This window comes from Cucurbita moschata, unplaced genomic scaffold (assembly GCF_002738365.1).
Source record: "Cucurbita moschata cultivar Rifu unplaced genomic scaffold, Cmos_1.0 Cmo_Scf00025, whole genome shotgun sequence".
Classification (NCBI taxonomy): Eukaryota; Viridiplantae; Streptophyta; class Magnoliopsida; order Cucurbitales; family Cucurbitaceae; genus Cucurbita; species Cucurbita moschata.
In genome coordinates, this window is record NW_019268541.1 from 1,083,860 (window position 1) to 1,104,472 (window position 20,613).

Here is a 20,613-nt window from a genome sequence, read left to right on the forward strand (position 1 = left end):
AAAAAAAAAAAAAAAAAAAAAAAAAAAAAAAAAAAAAAAAAAAAAAAAAAAAAAAAAAAAAAAAAAAATCTAAATTATTTCTATTAAAATTACAAATTAATATATATATAAAAAAAATCAATTTTTGATTATTTTCAACTTAATTAAGTTAGAAAACCGAAAAAAATTGAGTGGTTTGAGTCATTTATTTTTAATAAAAAGAAAATGTAAATTCGTAAAATATTTAATTAAATTTTGTTACTCAATTTTAATATATATTTTAAAAAATTAACCAGTTATAAAAAAGTTGTAGGATAATAAATAACAAAAAAAAAAAAAATAATTAAAAATAAAACAAAATATAATTGTATATTTTAAAATTAATTTTTTATTTATTTGAATTTAGCTAATTCCAAATAATTTACTTACCCAATCCAAAATAGTAATAATCATCACATAATTTAGAAGAAAGAGTAATATATTTATAAAAAAATTGTGAATTGACGCTTTTATAATAAAATCATTAAAAAATGATACAATAATTATCAGGATTTAAATTGATTATATTTATTATTAAAAAAAAAAAAAAAAACAGAGGGACAGAACTTGCAGAAACGTCAGTGTAATTGAATGTGTGTTTTTTCATGGAAGCTGGGTTTGAGTTTTTAGGCATACTTTGTTTGACCACGCTTCTTTCCTTATTCACTCTTCACCTTCCACCTTATAAAACCCTAATCTCTCCACAATTCTTCACAATTCAAACCTCTTCTTTAAGCGTTCTTTGAATCATTCAAACAAACGCTCTGATCTTTGATTTTGATTTTGATTTTACCCTCTGAAACGCATCTTCCTCTGTTTTTCGTTGAGCTTAAAAACAGAGTCTCTGTAACCAAATCTCAAGAACATCAAGAACCCATTTAGTTTCTGGGTTTTGATTCATTCCTCATGGGTTTGTCCCTTTCCCTCCTTGTTTCTGCCTGGAAGGAAATTTTAGACCAAGGACTTTTAATCATATGCAAAAATCGCAGTTTCTCTGCTCGAGAAACGGCTCTGATTTTGAGATCAAATAGCTTCAAAATTACGGAGCAACAACCCACCACGACCAGACCAACAAGAACCAAACCCAATAGCTTAAAAGGAAATAAGCCAGAGAGAGTGATTCTTGAAACGAATCTTTCGTTTAAGTCGCTGGTTGAAGATACGGGTTTCAGTTTCTCTGTTTCTGCTGACAAAAATGGTGGATCGGAGAGTTTTGAACCGGTGAGTCCGGCGGTTATGTACTCTCCGAGGCCGGTGAGTGAGTTGGATGCGGCGGCGGTGAAGTTGCAGAAGGTTTATAAAAGTTACAGAACGCGAAGGAACCTGGCGGATTGTGCGGTGGTGGTTGAAGAATTGTGGTGGAAGGCGATTGACTTTGCGAATTTGAAACGGAGCTCTGTTTCGTTTTTTAACATTGAGAAGCCGGAAACCGCCGTGTCGCGGTGGGCAAGAGCCAGAACAAGAGCGGCTAAGGTCGGAAAGGGTTTGAGTAAGGATGAAAAGGCTCAAAAATTGGCTCTTCAGCACTGGCTAGAAGCTGTAAGTTCTTCAAATTTCACCTCACAAAGTTCATAACATACCCAAAAACCTTACATTTTTGCTTACTTTTTTGGCTACAGATCGATCCACGCCACCGCTACGGCCACAATTTACACTTATACTACGACGTCTGGTTCGTGAGTGAAAGCAATCAGCCATTCTTTTACTGGTAAGTCAAGTTCTTACCTTTACTCTGTTTGGTTTCTCGGAAAATCCACCGGGAAAATACATCCACCGGAATTTTCTCAGTAACCAAACACAATTCCGATCAAAACCCATTTTCTAAAACACCTTGATTTGCTAAAATGCAGGCTGGATATCGGAGATGGCAAAGAATTAAGCCTGGAGAAGTGTCCAAGAGCAACACTTCAGAAGCAATGCATCAAATATTTGGGTCCGGTGAGTCATCTTCTCCGATCAGCGCCGCCGTGAACTAAAATTCCCAGTTGAAAGAATTTTTCTCAAGAATCTTTTGCTTGTTTCTTACCAGAAAGAAAGAGAAGCCTATGAAGTAGTCGTCGAAAATGGGAAGCTGGTTTACAAGCAGAGCGGATCCATAGTGGAAACCCAAGAAGGTTCCAAGTGGATATTTGTTCTGAGCACTACAAGATCCTTATACGTCGGCCAGAAAAAGAAGGGCCAATTTCAACACTCCAGTTTCCTCTCCGGCGCCGCCACAACCGCCGCCGGCAGATTAGTTACCGATGATGGTGTCATTCAGGTACCAAATCTTAAGCCCAACAATTTACCGTCGGTTAAATTTTTGGATGGTAATAATAGTTTATTTATTTGTTTGTTTTTGGTGAAGGCAATTTGGCCATACAGTGGTCATTATCATCCCACAGAAGCCAATTTCAATGAATTCCTCAGCTTCCTCAGAGAAAACCATGTCGATCTCACCAACGTGAAGGTAACTTTTTTACATTTTTACTTTTTTACCACCCCTTTTTACATTGGTAAAAAATGATGCTGATATTGGGCTTTTTTTTAATGCTCCCCCAGATGTGTTCGATTGACGATGACAGTCAATATAAGGCCGTCGATGTGGAACAGAAACCAGAATCACGCGAGGGTTCCTTCAAATCTACACCGTTGGATGAAGCCAAATCGACGGTTTCCATTGATTCAGTAGAGAAAAAGATGACAGCAGCCATGCCGCCGGTGGCTCAGAAGAAATCGGAGGAATTGCCGGCGAAGCAATTCGACATGTCGAAACGGTTGTCGTGCAAATGGTCGACAGGAGCCGGACCTAGGATTGGGTGTGTTCGGGACTACCCAGCTGAGCTACAAACGAGAGCACTGGAACATGTCAACTTGTCACCTCGGGTGGGCTCTGGGCCGTTGGTTAATTATGGGCCCATTCCTTCTCCACGTCCAAGCCCAAAAATTAGGCTCTCACCAAGGCTGGCTTATATGGGCCTTCCCAGCCCAAGAACTCCAATCCCTACAGCCAGTTAGGCCCAAAATCGTTTTGCTAGCTCGGCCCAACAATAGCTGGAAATAGTCGATCCAATTGTTTCATTCTTTGTTTTTTTAAAAAATAATATTCTTCAATTTTTATTAGGGGGCCTAATTGAGAGCCAAAGAGTAATTTGATTTGGCTCGAGGTTATTGTTACATCAATTTTTATTGTTAAAAGAATAAGGTTGAGTTCTCAATAATCTCATGGTTGTATTCTAAAAAATTAATGTTAGATCCTTAATTCATATGAAAATTAAATTATTAATGCATCAACGAAGGAAGCAAAATTAACGAGCCGCTTAATGTTTGACCAACCACTGAGAAGAGAGGAGGGAAGGTGTGAGATCCCACATCGATTCGAGAGGGGAACTAAGCATTCTTTTTAAGGGTGTGGAAACCTCTCCCCAGTAGACGCATTTTAGAAACCATGAAGCTGACGACATGTAAAGGGCAAAATTGGACAATATTTACCAGCGGTGGGCTTTAGCCGTTACAAATGGTATCAGAGCAAGACACCTTAGGGGTGTGCCAGCGGGGATGCTGACCTCCAAGGTGTGGATTGTGAGATCCTACGTCGATTGGAGAGGGGAACTAAATCATTCCTTATAAGGGTATGAAAACCTCTCTAAGGCTGACGACAATACGTAACGGTCCAAAGCGGATAATTTATACTAGTGGTGGGTTTGGAGGCGAATTGTGAGATCCCACATCGGTGGGCTTAAACGGTTTACACGGGTTGAATCTGAAGGACGGAGGGAGAGATCATACACAACTTAGTGTAGTGATTCATAAGGAGGAGGAGCAGCAGCAGGGATCCAAAGCTCAAGGAAAAGGGCAGTGTGGTATCAATGTCTTCAACAAACAAGCTTCATTTAGAGAGGTAATCAAAGGTTTTGTGCAATTCAAACCATATGATGTATAGCCAATGCTTGAAAGTCTCAGCAGGGATGAGCCACTCTTTACCCACTCATTCATAACAAGCTGTTTCATGAAACAAAACAGTTGAACTCAAGACAATTCTCATCAGACCCATCATGGTAGATTCAAGATCCCAATTCTTAAGCTGGAAAACCAGACACCCTCAAATTGAAACAATGGAGAAGACGGGTCATACTGTAAGCACACAAGAAGCAGTGGTTTGGTTTGGTTTCTAAGAACTAAAATGGATTTCAGCAGGAACACTCAAACAAGTGATATCAGATCATAAAGAACAAAGAATTCTGTACTTCCAGCAGTAATTACACATTCAGAGAGATTCATAAACCATAACATAACGAAACAAATGAATGGATTTCAGAACTGTAAGCTAATAATTAAGCAACAAAGAGTGTGGAGGAAAATTCTGGTACCAATTTAAGCCGCTGGCTACCATCCAAACACAGCACGAGAGCATTGTTCCTTGAACCATCTGAAGCTCTTTCTTAGAGATCCTTTGACTTTGCCTTCCACAGAATAAACCTTGTAGCTAGCAACCCTTTTCTTTCTCTGAATCTCAGGATCGTTGAAACTCCAACTCTTCGACGAAAATCCGTTCGTCGATTTCCCTTTCTTGAGCTTCAAATCGTTAGCCATCTGCGTTTGATTAGGGTTCCCAGACGAAGCATACGAAGCACTGTAACAACGAAAATCTCCGCCGGAAACATTACCTCCTCTTGCTTCGTTTCCATTGTAGCTCTCAATCTGCATCCTCCCATCCGTATATGAGTTCGATTTGAAATCCGCCATGGTAGATTGAAGATCCGAGACTTTGAGCTTCGATGCTCTCGAAGATCTCGCTCCCTTTCTCGCACAAAAAATTCAACGAGAATGGACTTGTGCAAATAGGAGGTTGAATTGAAAGCCCTTTGATAATCTTTGGAAGAACCGAATTGGAACAGCGACCAAATTCTTTGACCATTGTTCAAAACCCAGAATTTAGGCAGGTTCGTTGTCTCTAATTAATAATAATTATTATTATTATCATTTACCAAAAGGTTGATCTCTAATTTATTTAAATACTTTATAGCAAGTAACTCAATTTATATTCGCTGATTCATTATGAAGGTGTGAAAATCTTTCTCTAACCGTATTCATAGTTTGTACTATTACAAATGATATCATAACTAGACACTAGAGCGAGTTAGGACTCTAGACGGGAACAAAACATTCCTTATTCCTTATAAGGATTACGTGTTTTAAAATCTTGAGCGTGCGATCGAGTACGCTATAGAGAACCTTCTTTATTCTGACTTGTTTTAAAACTATGATGGAAAACCCAAAGAGGACACGATGGGCTCGTTACCGTCCTTCCTACAAAAATAAATCTTTAAAAATGGAAAAAAATTGTTATAACATAATGCATAAATTATTGGAAGTAATTTTAATAATAGGATAAGTAGAGTTGGACAATATTGGAAGTAATTCTAATGAATATTTCAAAAGAAAAAAAATATAATTATATTAATAAAAAGAAACCCGAAATAAGGGCAAATTTTCTGAGGCCCAACCCAGTACAAAAGCCCATTTTCTGAGGCCCAAACTAGTAGAAAAGGTCTCCTCGTAATGCACGAAAGCCCATTTTCTGAGGCCCAAAGCAGTAGAAAAGGCCTCCTCGCAATTCACGAAAGCCCAATTTATGAGGCCCAAGGCAGTAGAAAAGGCCTCCTCGCAATTCACAAAAGCCCAATTTCTGAGGCCCAAAGCAGTAGAAAAGGCCTCATTGTAATTCACGAAAGCCCATTTTCTGAGGCCCAAAGCAGTAGAAAAGGCCTCCTCGCGACCAGAAATTGAGAAATGGACTTTGAACAGAGAACCCTAATAAACCATTTCCTTTCCACTCGCACCCACTTAGGATCTGATTCTCTCGTCCCACAAGTTTCTTCTCCAGCTCATTCTCTCATTCAGGTGCTTCCTTTCTTCCTCTTCCTTCTCTCATCTCATTCCAACTCAGTGTATTTTTTGATTTCCTAATCTGTCTTAGATCCTTCTTCGTTTCCTTTATTTGGTTTTTGAGTTACGTTTCGCATTGGATTGTAAGGAATTGATTGTTTTAGGCTTTATGATTATGCGGTATTTGACGATCTGCTGATTGTCTAGTGTGTTGTTATTGTTTATGAATGTTTTCTGGCTTTGAAATATATGCTGGTTCCATGCCATCGGGGTTTTTTTTTGGACGGATTTTAAAGAGTGCGGTTTCTCAGGTAATTCGGATCAAGTGCGACGATTTTGATTGATTGATTGTCACAGTTGAGATTTTGTTGAGATGGACGATAACAATCGTTCTTCAGGACCTCCGAAGGATAATCCAGATCATGGAAATCAAGCAGGCCAAATTACCAAGGATGATAGCAGCTCATTGGAGAACATGGCTCAGAGGTTTCAAGATTCTTTGTCCACTAGCAAAAGGCACAAATTCTGGGAAACTCAACCTGTTGGACAATTCAAGGACATCGGTGATTCTAGTTTGCCCGATGGTCCAATTGAACCACCAACTCCATTATCTGAGGTCAAACAAGAGCCTTATAATCTTCCTAATTCATATGAATGGACCACTTGTGACATGAGCTCTGAAGAGATTTGTATTGAGGTTTACAATCTCTTGAAGAATAATTATGTTGAAGATGATGAAAATTTGTTTAGATTCAACTATTCCAAGGAATTTCTTGGATGGGCTTTGAGACCTCCGGGGTATTTCACAAGCTGGCATATTGGTGTTCGTGCTAAAGCTTCTAAGAAATTGGTTGCTTTCATCAGTGGTATCCCTGCCAGGATTCGGGTGCGCGACGAAGTCGTGAAGATGGCAGAGATCAATTTCTTATGTGTTCACAAGAAGCTTAGATCAAAGAGACTTGCACCTGTTATGATCAAAGAGGTGACAAGGAGGGTTCACCTGGAAAATATATGGCAAGCGGCTTATACCGCTGGAGTTGTTCTTCCGACCCCAATTACAACTTGCCAATACTGGCATAGATCCTTAAACCCAAAGAAGCTAATTGATGTTGGGTTCTCAAGGCTGGGGGCAAGGATGACGATGAGCCGGACCATAAAGCTTTACAAGTTACCTGATTCACCGGTTACCCCCGGGTTTCGAAAAATGGAACGTCGAGATGTCCCTGCCGTTACTCGGTTGCTTAGAATTTATTTGAGGCAGTTTGATGTTGCTCCAGATTTTGATGAATCTGATGTAGAACATTGGCTTCTTCCTAAGGAGAGCGTAGTAGATAGTTTCTTGGTTGAGAGTCCGGACAGCCATGTGATCACTGACTTCTGCAGCTTCTACACTCTTCCTTCATCCATTCTTGGGAACCAAACATACTCAACCTTGAAGGCCGCCTATTCCTATTATAATGTCTCCACCAAAACTCCATTGTTGCAGTTGATGAATGATGCTCTTATTGTTGCAAAACAGAAAGATTTTGATGTCTTCAATGCATTGGATGTCATGGAGAATGAATCCGTCCTGAAGGAACTAAAATTCGGTCCGGGTGACGGGCAACTTCACTATTACCTGTATAATTATCGGATTCGGCACGCGTTGAAACCAAGTGAACTTGGGCTTGTACTGCTATAGTTGGATTTGTTACTGGTTTGGTTTGAATTGTGAACAGAAAATATTGGTCATTTTTTAATGGTGGCTTGGTTTGCTGATGCATTTTAGCTTTGTTTTGTTCGTCTTGTGTCAACAGCAAAGAGCACTAAACACTAAACGTCAGGAGTATGAGAGGGAACTTTGCCGGATAATGTAAAATGTTTTGCAGGTTTTTCACTGAATTATCCTTTTATTTTTGGCCCATCATCGCAGGATTTGCAGGTGCAGCCTGTTTGTATTATGAATTGCATACACTTTTTTATACTTGCATGGCCCAGCATGTGCTTTATTGCTTGTTCATTGCTATGATCAGATGTCCATTCCATGTACTCCATTGATGAATAAGGGAACTTTCCTTAAGTGAATCATTTTTACTTGATTATCTTCCAACTATTAGATTTAGCTTGAAGGTTCTTATTCATTTCATCGATTAAATCCTTTAAGATGCATCGACTCAAACATATCAGGTTTATTTTTGCTTTGTAAGAACTCGAATAATATGTATTTAGAAGCATTTGGTCCTAGATTTGGATAGAAATGTTTGTACACTTATAATAACCTATGCAAAATATCCGATTAAAATTAGTGAGTTGACCATTTAAAATCGACTACAAGATCAACCAATATGTACTTTGAACCAGTTTTGAGATTCTTTCAAGAACGTGTTCTCATCTATGAGGTCCAGTGGGCGAGCTCAACCACTAGCTTAGTATAATAATAAGTTTCGGTAAAGAGAATAAAACTCATAACGTAGTTTTGGAGCATCTAAAGATCAAACATCCAGACAAACTAAAAATGGAATGCGAGTGAGCTCATTCCACAGCATTTCACTCATTTCATTCACATCAATCCAATTAGTTTATTTCAATGATATTTAAAAGCAAATACGTGGTTCCTTAACTCGAGAGCCTCAAACCATATGAGCTTATCGACCGAGCCTCGTCATAGCTTCTAGGCTCTTCAGGGGGGTAGGAGTTCATCCAAGCAACCTGGCTAAGCAAGAATAAAGCACACAAAGCGACTCAATTGAGTAAACCACCTCCTTCCTAAACTTTGCCATTAACAGTTCCATATTGGTCTGGTGGTGCTTTCTTCAATGTTCGGTGGGGTTTAATAGATTCTTTTATGAGCTCAGCTAGGCAATTATACAAGCCAATCCTTGACCAAGGCACACACAAGCACAAGCACAAGCACTCAGAATCCAACTCTACCAATCAAGGGTCGTAACATGTCACCAACAACTAAGAATTTCTGTAACAACTAGCTATCATACCTCACCAGATTCATATCCGAAGCAATCACCTCAAGCACAGTTAATACAACGAGTAATAATGGTTTTTCAATGTGCTCCCAAATATTCCATTCAAAACCTTTTCTTCAGATTTGTTTAGTTAAAAAAACAGCACGCACATGTTTCCTTTTTGATGTGTGGAGAAGATAGACGTGTATACTTCAGAAATCAGAAGGCAATCTGAAAGGTGATTACTAAGAGAATAGGAAATGGTAATTGGCACAATTTAACCTGCTTTATATCCTAAAGCATAGATGCTGTCTCCCTCTTTCTGTCAAAGTTGTCTTAAGTGACATCCAAAGTTCATTATTATCTTTTTAAATTCTAGTTTCTTAGCTTGCTACGTATCGACACCGGATTGGTCACTTATAATAACATTAACTATAATTTCTTTCATCACTATTCTCCTAGTTCAAAGAGATAGCTATAAGCGATAATTAATAGGACAATCACAATAGGTCATACAAAACTCCCTGACCGCAAAGGACATTATTCAATAGGACAATCACAATATTATTGACCATACAAAACTCCTCGAATTCTTTGTTAATTCTATGACAACATTAGGTAAATAATACATCGAATCTATATCAACACAATCTACAAATACCTTTCCACTGCCCGTCTGACGATTGGGTCTCTACAATCCACGTCCTGTAAGCTTCAGTATTTTTTGAAAATTAAGAGTACACAACACATTTAATATCCTACGAGTTCTTGACTAAATTCTATTAAATCGAAAAAATACCCTGAGATAAGTAGAGGGTATAATCCTGAATTAGAAAACAGTATTACCTTTTCTTACAGAAAAACGTAATTAGTATCTGTAATGGATTAAAGAATATTATTTCAAATTATCACTCTGTAGTGGACCAACAATTTTATTACACGTGATTAATGCATAAGAAACGAAAATATCACATCGGCTCTAATTGGCTAAGAATAATCCAGTTCCTTGACGTCTAACAATTACCATTCCCCAACCTAGTGGTAAAAATGCTTCCAATAAGAACTTTAGGATAGAGTGACCAATAAGAGTTTAAAGCAGAGGTTTATGTTTTCTTTAATCAGTGCACAAGTAACCTTCTTATAAATATCAGTAATTAGTACGAAATCAGATCAACCATCCAAATTTGTGTTTCTGTGGCCACTTGTCCTCCTTTTCCGGTGGAATTAAGGTTGGAGGAGAAATTGCTCAACAAACAGAAGGTAATCTTTATCTGAAGTGTCAAGGAAGGTGACAGACGAGAGGGAGCACACATAGTTCTTTTCTTGCTGGTCATGCTAGGAATTCAGTGTGCTCTCTCTCTCTCCGTCACCAGTCTTTACCTGAGTATCTTAATACCAATTTTAGTCTCCCTCTCCCTCTCTCTCTCTCTCTCTCTCTCTCAGCTTCTTCTTTCATTTTCCTACATGCTGCTTGAAGACTAACTATATCATTGTTTCTGTTTCAGTAACACATTGTTTTCCTTCCAGTTCTTGAAAGTTTGAATTCAATGTCAAATGAATTTAAAAACTATAAATTATTATCCGATTCAAATTGAACCCTTCAACAAAATCTTTACCAACTTCCTTTTCTATATTAGAAGTCATGTTGGCGGAGTAGTTTCATTTCTGGCCTTCTGTTTCTTAATTATCTTTTGAAGGTTAAAAACAATTACGGGCAACTTATATCCTTCCAGGGAAGCTTCAAGGATTAAACCAGTAAACCTTTTAGACAACATTAATATTATAGCTTACAGAACAAAGAGAAAAGTACAGAGAGAAGATGCTCAGTTTGTAAATTTATAGCATATTACTGATTTATTAGGACATGAAATGCATACATATAATCATATTCTTGTTTCCTTGCGATAAAACGATATCATGTTTGTTCATCCAAAACCATAGTATATTGCAACTGACCTTTTCAGTGATCTGAAGATCCTGAGGTTCTTCATAAGCAATGAAAGCTCATAGGTGTTGATAGAATTACCCATCGAGTTGAGTAAATTCTAAAGCATTTGCATCTGGATCTCTTGTAAAGATTGCTGGCCTTCCTGACTTGCTAAGCGTATAGGGAATACCTGCATGACCATAATTTTTAGTATTTTTTCTGTGTAAACATGAACTTTAATTGAAAAAAGGAAAACCACAATCTTAATACGGGCTACCATTTATGACTTGTAACATGAAAAGTGATGAATTATTCAGCTTTGTTAAGGAAAGATTCATACCAGCTTTATCAAGGATCACTTTCAACTTCGATACATCCCTAATTCCAATACAAGTATGACGATCACGGCCTCCATGTTCAGGTCGTCCAGATAAAGGATCAGGATTTGGAAGCTCCATTAAATGAATCATCTCAGCACCCACCCACAACCAAGCACCTCTATAAGGAAGCTTATCGTGTGGCCTTGCTTCGTTTATTTTAAGACCTATTTTCCAGTTGCAAAATTTTATATCTCCTATGAATATTGAGCATGCGTATAGTGATCCATGAAGAATTGACTTACCTAGAATATTTAGATAGAAGTGAAGTGACCTCTCGAGATTCTCACAAAGCACTCCAACGTGGTGAACGCCAACCGCTCCATAATCTGTAGAACTCATGTGTGATGCAAATGATAAAACAAAAGTAATTTAGATTATGAAAGCTTACCATTGTCAACGTCAATTTCAATTGGCTCTTTATCTTTCTCAAGCACGTCTTGTTCAATACCCCCCTTGGCCCTTGTTGTAAGGCAAATTCCATGATAGCCACCAGTCCTTCCAATTTTCCCATAAACTTTTAATGAATGATTTGTAGATAAAGAACTGAAATCGAGAAGATTCACCTGTTCTTCAGAAGAAGAGAAAGGCAAACACTCATTTAACGTTGCAAACCGAGATGATTTGGCTAAAAAACTCTATTGCAATTTCTTTTTAGACAACTATCGACTCTGAAAATGAAGAAATTGTAATGGTTTTCACTAAATTTCTACCGAACGGAGCACATCCTATCTCTAGGAAAACTTCAACTACCAAATCCGCATCCATTTTCATTACGGTCTACAAATACTCAACAATCTACAACTCAATTTCAACCGGAGAAACTCTAGTTGTAAGTAACATACACATAATCAAATTGATTCGACAAAAGAATATACGATAAAAAAGACTCTAGTTGAAGATTTCCGCTTCAATACAACCGGAGAAACTATAGTAGAAAAGACAACCTTTCGTCTCAGATGAATGGCGGATGGCGGCGTTGATGGGCTGAGAAGGGACGCCATTTCAGAGCAGAAATTTCGCCGTGATGTACTAAGCCTTCAAAGGATCAAATCCACAGTACCTTGCGCCTGGTTCACAGATCAATTTAAGCCACTGCTCGATTCTGCTCCAACTCCGATCTCGAAGAAAATTTCTGCAATTCCATTTATTGTTGTGCGTTCAAGAAGAAGAGAGATGAAAGCCACACTTTTCTGGGCACTTTCTGTAAATATGATTAATATATTTCTAATCTGCAAATATGGAAAACTATTTTGTGTGGTGGAGCATAAAATCATTATCAAATTTAAATGAAATTTTACTTAGAGAAAATAAAATATTTTTAAATGAGTATAATAGCGTGAATATAACTTATCCGTAATTGATATATATTTTTCTAAGGGTCCGCCCTTCCAACTCTCAGTTATCCTCGTATTTGACATCGAGCTTGGAAGCCAACCTAAAATTCTTCCTTGTGACCGACTGCCCTTACTTTCTGTAACGGCCCAATTATCCTCGTATATGACATCAAGCTCGGAAGCCAACCTAAAATTCTTCCTTGTGATCGACTGCCTTTACTTTCTGTAACGGCCTAATCGAGACTCCCAGTTATCCTCGTATTTGACATCGAGCTCGGAAGCCAACCTAAAATTCTTCCTTGTGAACGACTGCCCTTACTTTCTGTAACGGGCCATTCGAGACTGTCCTTACTTTCTGTAAGAATCCAGATCCATCGCTTGCAAATATTATCCTCTTTGGGCTTTCCGTGTCGGGCTTCCCCTCAAGGCCTTAAAACGCATCGGCTAAGAGAAGATTTCGAGGGTGTTTTGTTCTCCTCTCCAACCAATATGGGACATTATACTTTCGGTCTCTAACCATAGGGCACTGCATATCAAAGTCTTTATTTGGTCATGGAACGAACCCAAATCGTTGATAAATTAGTATTTCCAGCTAAATGACTAGAATTTAAAATTATATATATATATATATATTTCTAATTTATTTGGTCATAGATGACTAACGCTCGTGTGTGTATATATATATATATGTATATGTATATACAAGCGTTATCATCTAGAAAAATACGAATATCTCGATTCAAAAATAAATTATATTTAAAAATATATATTTTAAATTTTTTTTAGTCAAATATGAAAAATACATAACAAAATTATTCAGGATTCAACAGTTATGTCACCACAAATTTATCTCATAAGGATAGAGAGAAGCAAAATCGTGAGTTGTCTTTTCATGTTACTGACATGCAGTGTGAGCATAAAAGTACGAGCAGACCCTCTTTTTTTTTCTTTCAATTAGTGTAGGATCTCATCAGTAATCAATCGTGTCTCACTACCATAATGATCTCGTTTGAAGAATAGCTTTCATAGAAAAAAAAAACCTACTTTGTCCTAAAAGGGAAAAGCCGTGCATCGATTACGAGATTAGTTCTTTCTCACAGTGTCACAACTCGTCAAACCACTAATACGAGCATGAATTTATGCAATAGGTTAGTGTCTGACTCAAACACGACTCAATTGGTTAATACACTCAAATCTCGATCAAAATGTTAGAAGTTTGAATTTCTATCTTCACGTCCCCTTGAACTCTAATAATAACATAAATAAATAAAAATCAATTTAATTTTTATTGTCGGAGAAAAAAAGTAATTAGTTTGAAAAAAAAAAGAAACAAAGTAACTAAAATAAAATTATAAATTAAAGTCAATATATAAATTAAAAGTAAAATTAAATACTACGTGCAAAAACAATTTTAATGGAACTAAAATGAAAGCTTAATTGATTATGGTTATTAATAGACTTATTGAGGTTTAAATTTAAATTAATAAAATTAAAAATTAAAAATTTAGAATTAGATTTTTTTTCTCTCTCGTGCACAAGAATAATCCATGCAAACTTCAATTTAAAATAATATATTTTAAAAAGTTGAATTAAACTCATATTAATTTATTAGAAAGAAATAACTGAATATTTTGACGTGTGGGTCCCNCAAATCGTTGATAAATTAGTATTTCCAGCTAAATGACTAGAATTTAAAATTATATATATATATATATATTTCTAATTTATTTGGTCATAGATGACTAACGCTCGTGTGTGTATATATATATATATGTATATGTATATACAAGCGTTATCATCTAGAAAAATACGAATATCTCGATTCAATATATATATATATGTATATGTATATACAAGCGTTATCATCTAGAAAAATACGAATATCTCGATTCAAAAATAAATTATATTTAAAAATATATATTTTAAATTTTTTTTAGTCAAATATGAAAAATACATAACAAAATTATTCAGGATTCAACAGTTATGTCACCACAAATTTATCTCATAAGGATAGAGAGAAGCAAAATCGTGAGTTGTCTTTTCATGTTACTGACATGCAGTGTGAGCATAAAAGTACGAGCAGACCCTCTTTTTTTTTCTTTCAATTAGTGTAGGATCTCATCAGTAATCAATCGTGTCTCACTACCATAATGATCTCGTTTGAAGAATAGCTTTCATAGAAAAAAAAAACCTACTTTGTCCTAAAAGGGAAAAGCCGTGCATCGATTACGAGATTAGTTCTTTCTCACAGTGTCACAACTCGTCAAACCACTAATACGAGCATGAATTTATGCAATAGGTTAGTGTCTGACTCAAACACGACTCAATTGGTTAATACACTCAAATCTCGATCAAAATGTTAGAAGTTTGAATTTCTATCTTCACGTCCCCTTGAACTCTAATAATAACATAAATAAATAAAAATCAATTTAATTTTTATTGTCGGAGAAAAAAAGTAATTAGTTTGAAAAAAAAAAGAAACAAAGTAACTAAAATAAAATTATAAATTAAAGTCAATATATAAATTAAAAGTAAAATTAAATACTACGTGCAAAAACAATTTTAATGGAACTAAAATGAAAGCTTAATTGATTATGGTTATTAATAGACTTATTGAGGTTTAAATTTAAATTAATAAAATTAAAAATTAAAAATTTAGAATTAGATTTTTTTTCTCTCTCGTGCACAAGAATAATCCATGCAAACTTCAATTTAAAATAATATATTTTAAAAAGTTGAATTAAACTCATATTAATTTATTAGAAAGAAATAACTGAATATTTTGACGTGTGGGTCCCACCATGTCTTTGTGTGTGTGTGATATATATATATATATATATATATATATATATATATATTTAAAAAACTATATTATTTTGTTTTTTTAATCAAACGAGCATATTCCTCTGATTTTTATTTTTAAAACAAATTTGATCATAACATTTTAATAATTTTCACGCGCTTTTCAAAAAAAAAAAAAAAAANAAATCAAATACCTTGCAAATTCAACACGTTTTTTATATTTATTTAATTATATATATATATATATATATATATATATATATATATATAAATCAACGATCCTTAGCACTGGTGGATTACGGTGTAAATAATATTAAATAATTTCATTGATTCCCCACTGTTTGATAAATAATAGTAATATAAAATATAAAATTATAAAAGAATTGTCTGCGACATTTGACTACTCTAACGGTCAACTCCTCTCCGACTAATTTTAATTTTACATAACTTAATTAACAAAAATATATTTAAATTTTATAATTTATTTTAAAAATAATTTTAAAATATCTTAAAATTTTTAAGAATTGCAATAATACTCTTAAAAAAAGTCTAAAAAAATATTTTTTTAGTTATATTTAATTGGAATAAAAAGAGTTAACATTTTGTTTCAAAAATTTCTTGAGGTTTTAAAAATATTTTTTAATGTTTTAAAAATGGTTTAAAAATGTTTCATTAATATTCTTAATTTGAAAAAAAAAAAACTTTTACAGCTAAAAACAAGTTAAAAAAAATACTTTGTGAACATAAAATATTTGAATATAATCTATGAGATGGCAATAAATAGTTTTTATTCATAGATTTATGATTTTTTTACGAAGGTTAAAGGTTTTCATTTATGTAAAAGAGGGTCGATTTTATTTTAAAACTTTTATGGGTATTTTTTAAATAGAGTATAAGGGTAATTTTGAATTTTTTTTTTTATAATTAAAAGGTATTAATATAATTCTTAAAAGTTAAGGGTGTTTTTCAATATTTTTATAAAAACATTTATTTTTAGGTAACGTATAAAATTTAAGAATATTTTTATTAATTTAGCTATTTTAATTTAAGAAAAAGGGAAGTGAGACAAAATAAATATATGTATTTATGACGTAAGCATGACTTCTCTATGATTCCAGCGTTGCCAATTGCGGCCGAAATTGTGTGCTTCACGTGGGTTTCCAACGCTGCACGTGCTTCCTCTTTAGTTTTTTTTAATTGTAAATTTATTTTATTAACTTTAAATATGTATTTAATACGTTTTTAAATCGTAAAAACTTAACAAACCTTTATTATATATATATATATATATATATATTTCCGGTAAAAATTAAAAATTAAAAATATCTAATAAATTTGTAAACGTTTGACATTTTAAAACAATTAACAAATATATTAAATATGTTTTTTTTTTTTAATGTCTGACACAACGATTCAGTAGATGCAAAAAAAAAAAAAAATTATATTATTAAACTAGGCTCGGGATGATCTACAGGATTCATAACTACTTCTCCTAGTACATGACGCTTAGCTAGTCAACATTTACATGCGGTTCTACCCAAACTTTTATGGTTTACCCAGCATTCCCCACTTTATTTTTTTTTTTTTTCCATCTTCTTTGAGTTTAAATTAATATAATTTATCAATTTATTAAACACATCTTTTTAAGTCTAAATTAAATATTCTAAATATTTAATAATTAAAATGATTATTTTCTAAAAACATGTGATTCTAATAGATTAATTAAAAATTTTAAAATAAATTTAAATTTAAACTATAAAACTAATTATTTAATTTTCGTCGTTATTTGATGGTCAACGTATATCAATTGAGACGGTTTTGAATGCGACAAAATAATAGTAGTTACTATTATTTAATTATTTGAAGCTTAATTAACGTAATTATACTAATTTAAATATAATTCCTTTAATTATTAGATACTTTTATAAATTAATAAACTTTTAATATGTAGTCCTCGTGCGGTTGAAAGTTCAAATAGTCTTACCAACTATCAACCTTTGATTAATTCCAGTCAAAATTTTATTTAATTAATATTTGATTAAATATTAACCATCCAATGAAAATTTAAGTTTATATTAAAAAAAACAATTAAATTTTAATTTCAAACTAAGATACGATTGGCATGCACTTTTGAACCTTTTTCCATTTAAAAATATATTATTAAAAAAATAATAATTGGAAAAATATTAGAAAATTATTGTCACTTTTAAATATTTTTCAAAAGTCGAAGAAAATAGAAAAAAATAAATATAGAAAATGTTGAGTGTGTGATTACTTGCAGCCATGCTGGCATAATTTATTTTTAAATTATATTATATATAATTAATTTTCTTTTATTTTATTTTAAAAATAATGAGTTAAATCGCTACTCATCCAACTCCAAGTGTCAAGATTTTATTTGTCCACGTTGCCAACTCAATTGTTAGGTCGTCATGCCACCAAGTATTTCAGATAAAATACTAAAATTATTAATAATTAAAAATAGATTTGTTATCATCTAAATATCAATTAATTTCGTATAAAGCTCAAAAAGTCATTGAGGTTACAAGGTGGACTGTGACATTCTCCCCCACTTAATTTAGTAATTGTCCTCGATGAATTTCTCCGGGCACAATCGGCCCACTGATTGTGAAATTTTCCCCACTCCATCTCGCCATCGTCTGATGGCGATCTGAACCCTTCAACTATTGTTAACTCGACCCGTTGAAATTGGTTGTGTTTCAGAAAAATATAAAATTATTAAGCACCTGACTAACTTTCGTCATAATGCTTATCTTACTGACGCTTTCCGTCAGCTTAGGGACAAATTCGAGTTGATGCTTCCGACTTCTCTTTTATCATATGACACCACGTTCGGACCAAAACATAAGACACTGTGGTGAAACACTAAGCCTTCCACCTAAACCTCTTAGTAAAGACAGGATTCAAAAGAAGCTACAATAAATTCACGATGATTAGTTTTAACTCAATTTAGTTTTAAAGTAATTCGTGAACGACTCCAGCCCGACCTAAACAGTACAAGCTAGATTGGGTCGATCGAGTTTTTTCGAGTATTTCTATTCCAACCGAACACGGATGCCTAATTTACACAAGGAAAGAGACATCTATTTCTTACAAGAAATCAAAAACCCATTTGAATTCCAGCAATCATTTTTAGAAAAAAAGTTGAATAAAAAAAAGAAAAATTGAAAATCATTGAATTTAAAACAAAAACAATCAAGAACCTTCCTAGATCCTAACCCATCTCCACCCCGACGCGCCTGCCGGTCCGCGTGAACCAACTGGAACCTTCGGCTCCATCTTCCTCCTTAAAAACCCTAATCATTGACCGCGTAGGTCCCTTGGCCAATACTCATTTTTAATTTTATCCAAAAAAAAAAATAATAATAAAAAATAAAATAAAAAATAAAAAAAGGAAGTGGGTCCCACCTCCAGTCCAAGTCACCGTCAAACAATCCTCTACGCGTTCCCACTTACCCACACGTTTCTACAATCACTCTGTATGTTCATATAAATAGCATTCTTTTCTTTATTTCTTCTCAATTCCAAGTTCCATTTCACATTTGGATCATCAAATTCTCTCTATAATTGTTCTTCCGTTCATACCCACATCGAAAGATTTGATCTTTTTTTCCATTTAATGGAAATTACTTCGTTTCCATTTCTTAATCAAGACGAGTTCTTACCCATCTCCAATTTCTTCTCAGAAATGGATAATTTCAGTGTGAATCAGAGCCCCAAAAAGCGGCGGAGACCCACCGACAACGGCGACGACGGCAGCGGCAATGGCGGAAATGATTTACTAAACCATCCCTTCTGGGTTGAAAACAGAGACGAACAGAGAGAGCATTGGGTTATGGATTCCGACGAATTCCAAGTACTTTCGAAAAAACCCCGCCGTGGAACGCCGCAAAATGATAATTCTTCACCGGCTAAAGGCGGCGCCGGAGCTCATCAGCGGAGGCTTTGGGTGAAGAACCGATCGAAGGATTGGTGGGACCAATGCAACCACCCGGATTTTCCCGATGAGGAATTCCGACGGGCGTTCAGAATGAGCAAAGCGACATTCGATATGATCTGTAGGGAATTAGACTCAACTGTTATGAAAAAGGACACGATGCTTCGGGTGGCGATTCCCGTCCGGCAGCGGGTCGCCGTGTGTATATGGCGGTTGGCCACCGGCGAGCCGCTCCGATTGGTGTCGAAACGGTTTGGGCTAGGAATCTCGACGTGCCATAAATTAGTCCTGGAGGTTTGTTCTGCAATTCGTAAGGTTTTAATGCCGAAATTCCTGCAGTGGCCGGAGGAGTCAAAATTAACGAAGATCAAGCAAGAATTCGAGTCGATTTCAGGGATTCCCAAAGTGGGTGGCGCAATTTACACGACCCATATCCCAATAATCGCACCCAAAAACAGCGTCGCCGCTTATTTCAACAAACGCCACACAGAACGCAACCAAAAAACTTCATATTCCATCACCGTTCAAGGCGTTGTCGATCCCGCCGGCGTGTTCACCGACGTCTGTATCGGGTGGCCGGGATCGATGCCGGACGATCATGTTCTTGAAAAATCAGCCCTTTTCGAAAGGGCAAACATGGGGCTTTTGAACGACGTGTTCATCGTCGGAAATTCAGGGTACCCATTAATGGATTGGCTTTTGGTGCCTTATACGTTACAGAATTTGACATGGACACAGCACGCTTTCAATGAGAAGGTTGGCGAGATTCAGGCGGCGGCGAAGGCGGCGTTTGGACGGCTGAAGGGGCGGTGGACTTGCCTGCAGAAGAGGACTGAGGTGAAGCTGCAGGAGCTGCCGGTGGTGCTGGGAGCTTGTTGTGTTCTTCATAATATATGCGAGATGAGGAAAGAAAGGTTCGATTCTGAGCTGAAATTTGAGGTTTTTGATGATGAAATGGTGCCGGAGAGTAATGGGGTCAGGTCTGTGAGTGCCATTCAGGGTAGAGACCATATTGCTCATAATCTTCTGCACCATGGGCTCGCCGGCACTGGGTTTCTTTAGGGAGTTTGAACATTGATGAAGAACCTATAATTTTTTTAAAATATTTACATTCTTCTTTTGTCTATAGATCCATATAGACATAAACATGTTTAAAATTCCGTGATTTTGAAAGTATACTTGTAATTTGGTGGAACTTTTTTCATCGGTGGTTAGTGATAGCTTTACTATACATAAAGGGACGTTTTGAATTGTCACATTCTTATAAAGAAATTCGATTTCATAATAGAAGATTGAACTTGCAAACATTCTCTTACAAAATTGGTCGTGATTGAACGACTTTGCCATTGTTCTAAGGTGATGGATCGTAGGGTTATGATCGTAGTCT

The 20,613-nt window shown here is 35.3% G+C and overlaps 6 protein-coding genes across 12 annotated transcripts in view; 3 read left to right on the forward strand and 3 right to left on the reverse strand.

Annotated features, from left to right (window-relative positions):
• The window catches only part of LOC111461591 (30S ribosomal protein S16-2, chloroplastic/mitochondrial-like), a 16,290-nt gene extending 8,750 nt beyond the window's left edge, over positions 1 to 7,540 (reverse strand). Inside the window, exons 1-2 of one of the 2 annotated variants that reach the window (XM_023105169.1) lie at positions 7,529 to 7,540; positions 3,640 to 3,643 (exon numbers count right to left, since the gene is read on the reverse strand). The gene's annotated coding sequence lies outside the window, so the exon portion shown is untranslated. The remainder of the gene's footprint in view (positions 1 to 3,639; positions 3,644 to 7,528) is intronic. The other variant, XM_023105171.1, reaches the window with a different exon arrangement.
• Positions 604 to 3,218, forward strand: LOC111461584 (IQ domain-containing protein IQM1-like). Its single transcript, XM_023105161.1, has 6 exons — positions 604 to 1,557; positions 1,638 to 1,726; positions 1,869 to 1,956; positions 2,048 to 2,278; positions 2,366 to 2,467; positions 2,560 to 3,218. The coding sequence occupies exons 1-6, from the start codon at positions 925 to 927 to the stop codon at positions 3,013 to 3,015; spliced, it is 1,599 nt and encodes a 532-aa protein (XP_022960929.1). The 5' UTR covers positions 604 to 924; the 3' UTR covers positions 3,016 to 3,218.
• LOC111461586 (glycylpeptide N-tetradecanoyltransferase 1-like) lies at positions 3,857 to 7,849 on the forward strand. Of its 2 annotated transcripts, XM_023105164.1 has the most exons (3): positions 3,857 to 3,868; positions 4,937 to 4,940; positions 6,183 to 7,849. In XM_023105164.1, the coding sequence occupies exon 3, from the start codon at positions 6,260 to 6,262 to the stop codon at positions 7,565 to 7,567; it is 1,308 nt and encodes a 435-aa protein (XP_022960932.1). In that variant the 5' UTR covers positions 3,857 to 3,868; positions 4,937 to 4,940; positions 6,183 to 6,259; the 3' UTR covers positions 7,568 to 7,849. The 2 variants fall into 2 exon arrangements, with proteins under 2 accessions (XP_022960932.1, XP_022960931.1); XM_023105163.1 differs by lacking the exons at positions 3,857 to 3,868; positions 4,937 to 4,940 and adding an exon at positions 5,795 to 5,901 and having other exon boundaries at positions 6,198 to 7,849.
• LOC111461592 lies at positions 4,077 to 4,927 on the reverse strand. Its single transcript, XM_023105172.1, has one exon. The coding sequence runs from the start codon at positions 4,741 to 4,743 to the stop codon at positions 4,384 to 4,386; it is 360 nt and encodes a 119-aa protein (XP_022960940.1). The 5' UTR covers positions 4,744 to 4,927; the 3' UTR covers positions 4,077 to 4,383.
• A 1,466-nt stretch (positions 7,850 to 9,315) lies between the features above and the next one.
• Positions 9,316 to 12,361, reverse strand: LOC111461590. Of its 5 annotated transcripts, none has more exons than XR_002713605.1 (6): positions 12,077 to 12,361; positions 11,521 to 11,695; positions 11,375 to 11,458; positions 11,093 to 11,296; positions 10,782 to 10,942; positions 9,316 to 9,516 (listed from the first exon to the last, which is right to left on the reverse strand). XR_002713605.1 is itself a non-coding variant. In XM_023105168.1 (5 exons), exons 1-5 carry the CDS (start codon positions 12,131 to 12,133, stop codon positions 10,848 to 10,850), a joined length of 615 nt encoding a protein of 204 aa, XP_022960936.1. In that variant the 5' UTR covers positions 12,134 to 12,361; the 3' UTR covers positions 10,572 to 10,847. The 5 variants fall into 5 exon arrangements, 1 of the variants encoding a protein (XP_022960936.1); XR_002713604.1 differs by having other exon boundaries at positions 9,316 to 9,530; XR_002713603.1 differs by having other exon boundaries at positions 9,316 to 9,537.
• Positions 12,362 to 18,823: 6,462 nt separating this feature from the next.
• LOC111461585 (protein ALP1-like) lies at positions 18,824 to 20,476 on the forward strand. Its single transcript, XM_023105162.1, has 2 exons — positions 18,824 to 20,338; positions 20,381 to 20,476. Exon 1 carries the CDS (start codon positions 18,909 to 18,911, stop codon positions 20,286 to 20,288), a length of 1,380 nt encoding a protein of 459 aa, XP_022960930.1. The 5' UTR covers positions 18,824 to 18,908; the 3' UTR covers positions 20,289 to 20,338; positions 20,381 to 20,476.
• Positions 20,477 to 20,613: the final 137 nt, after the last annotated feature.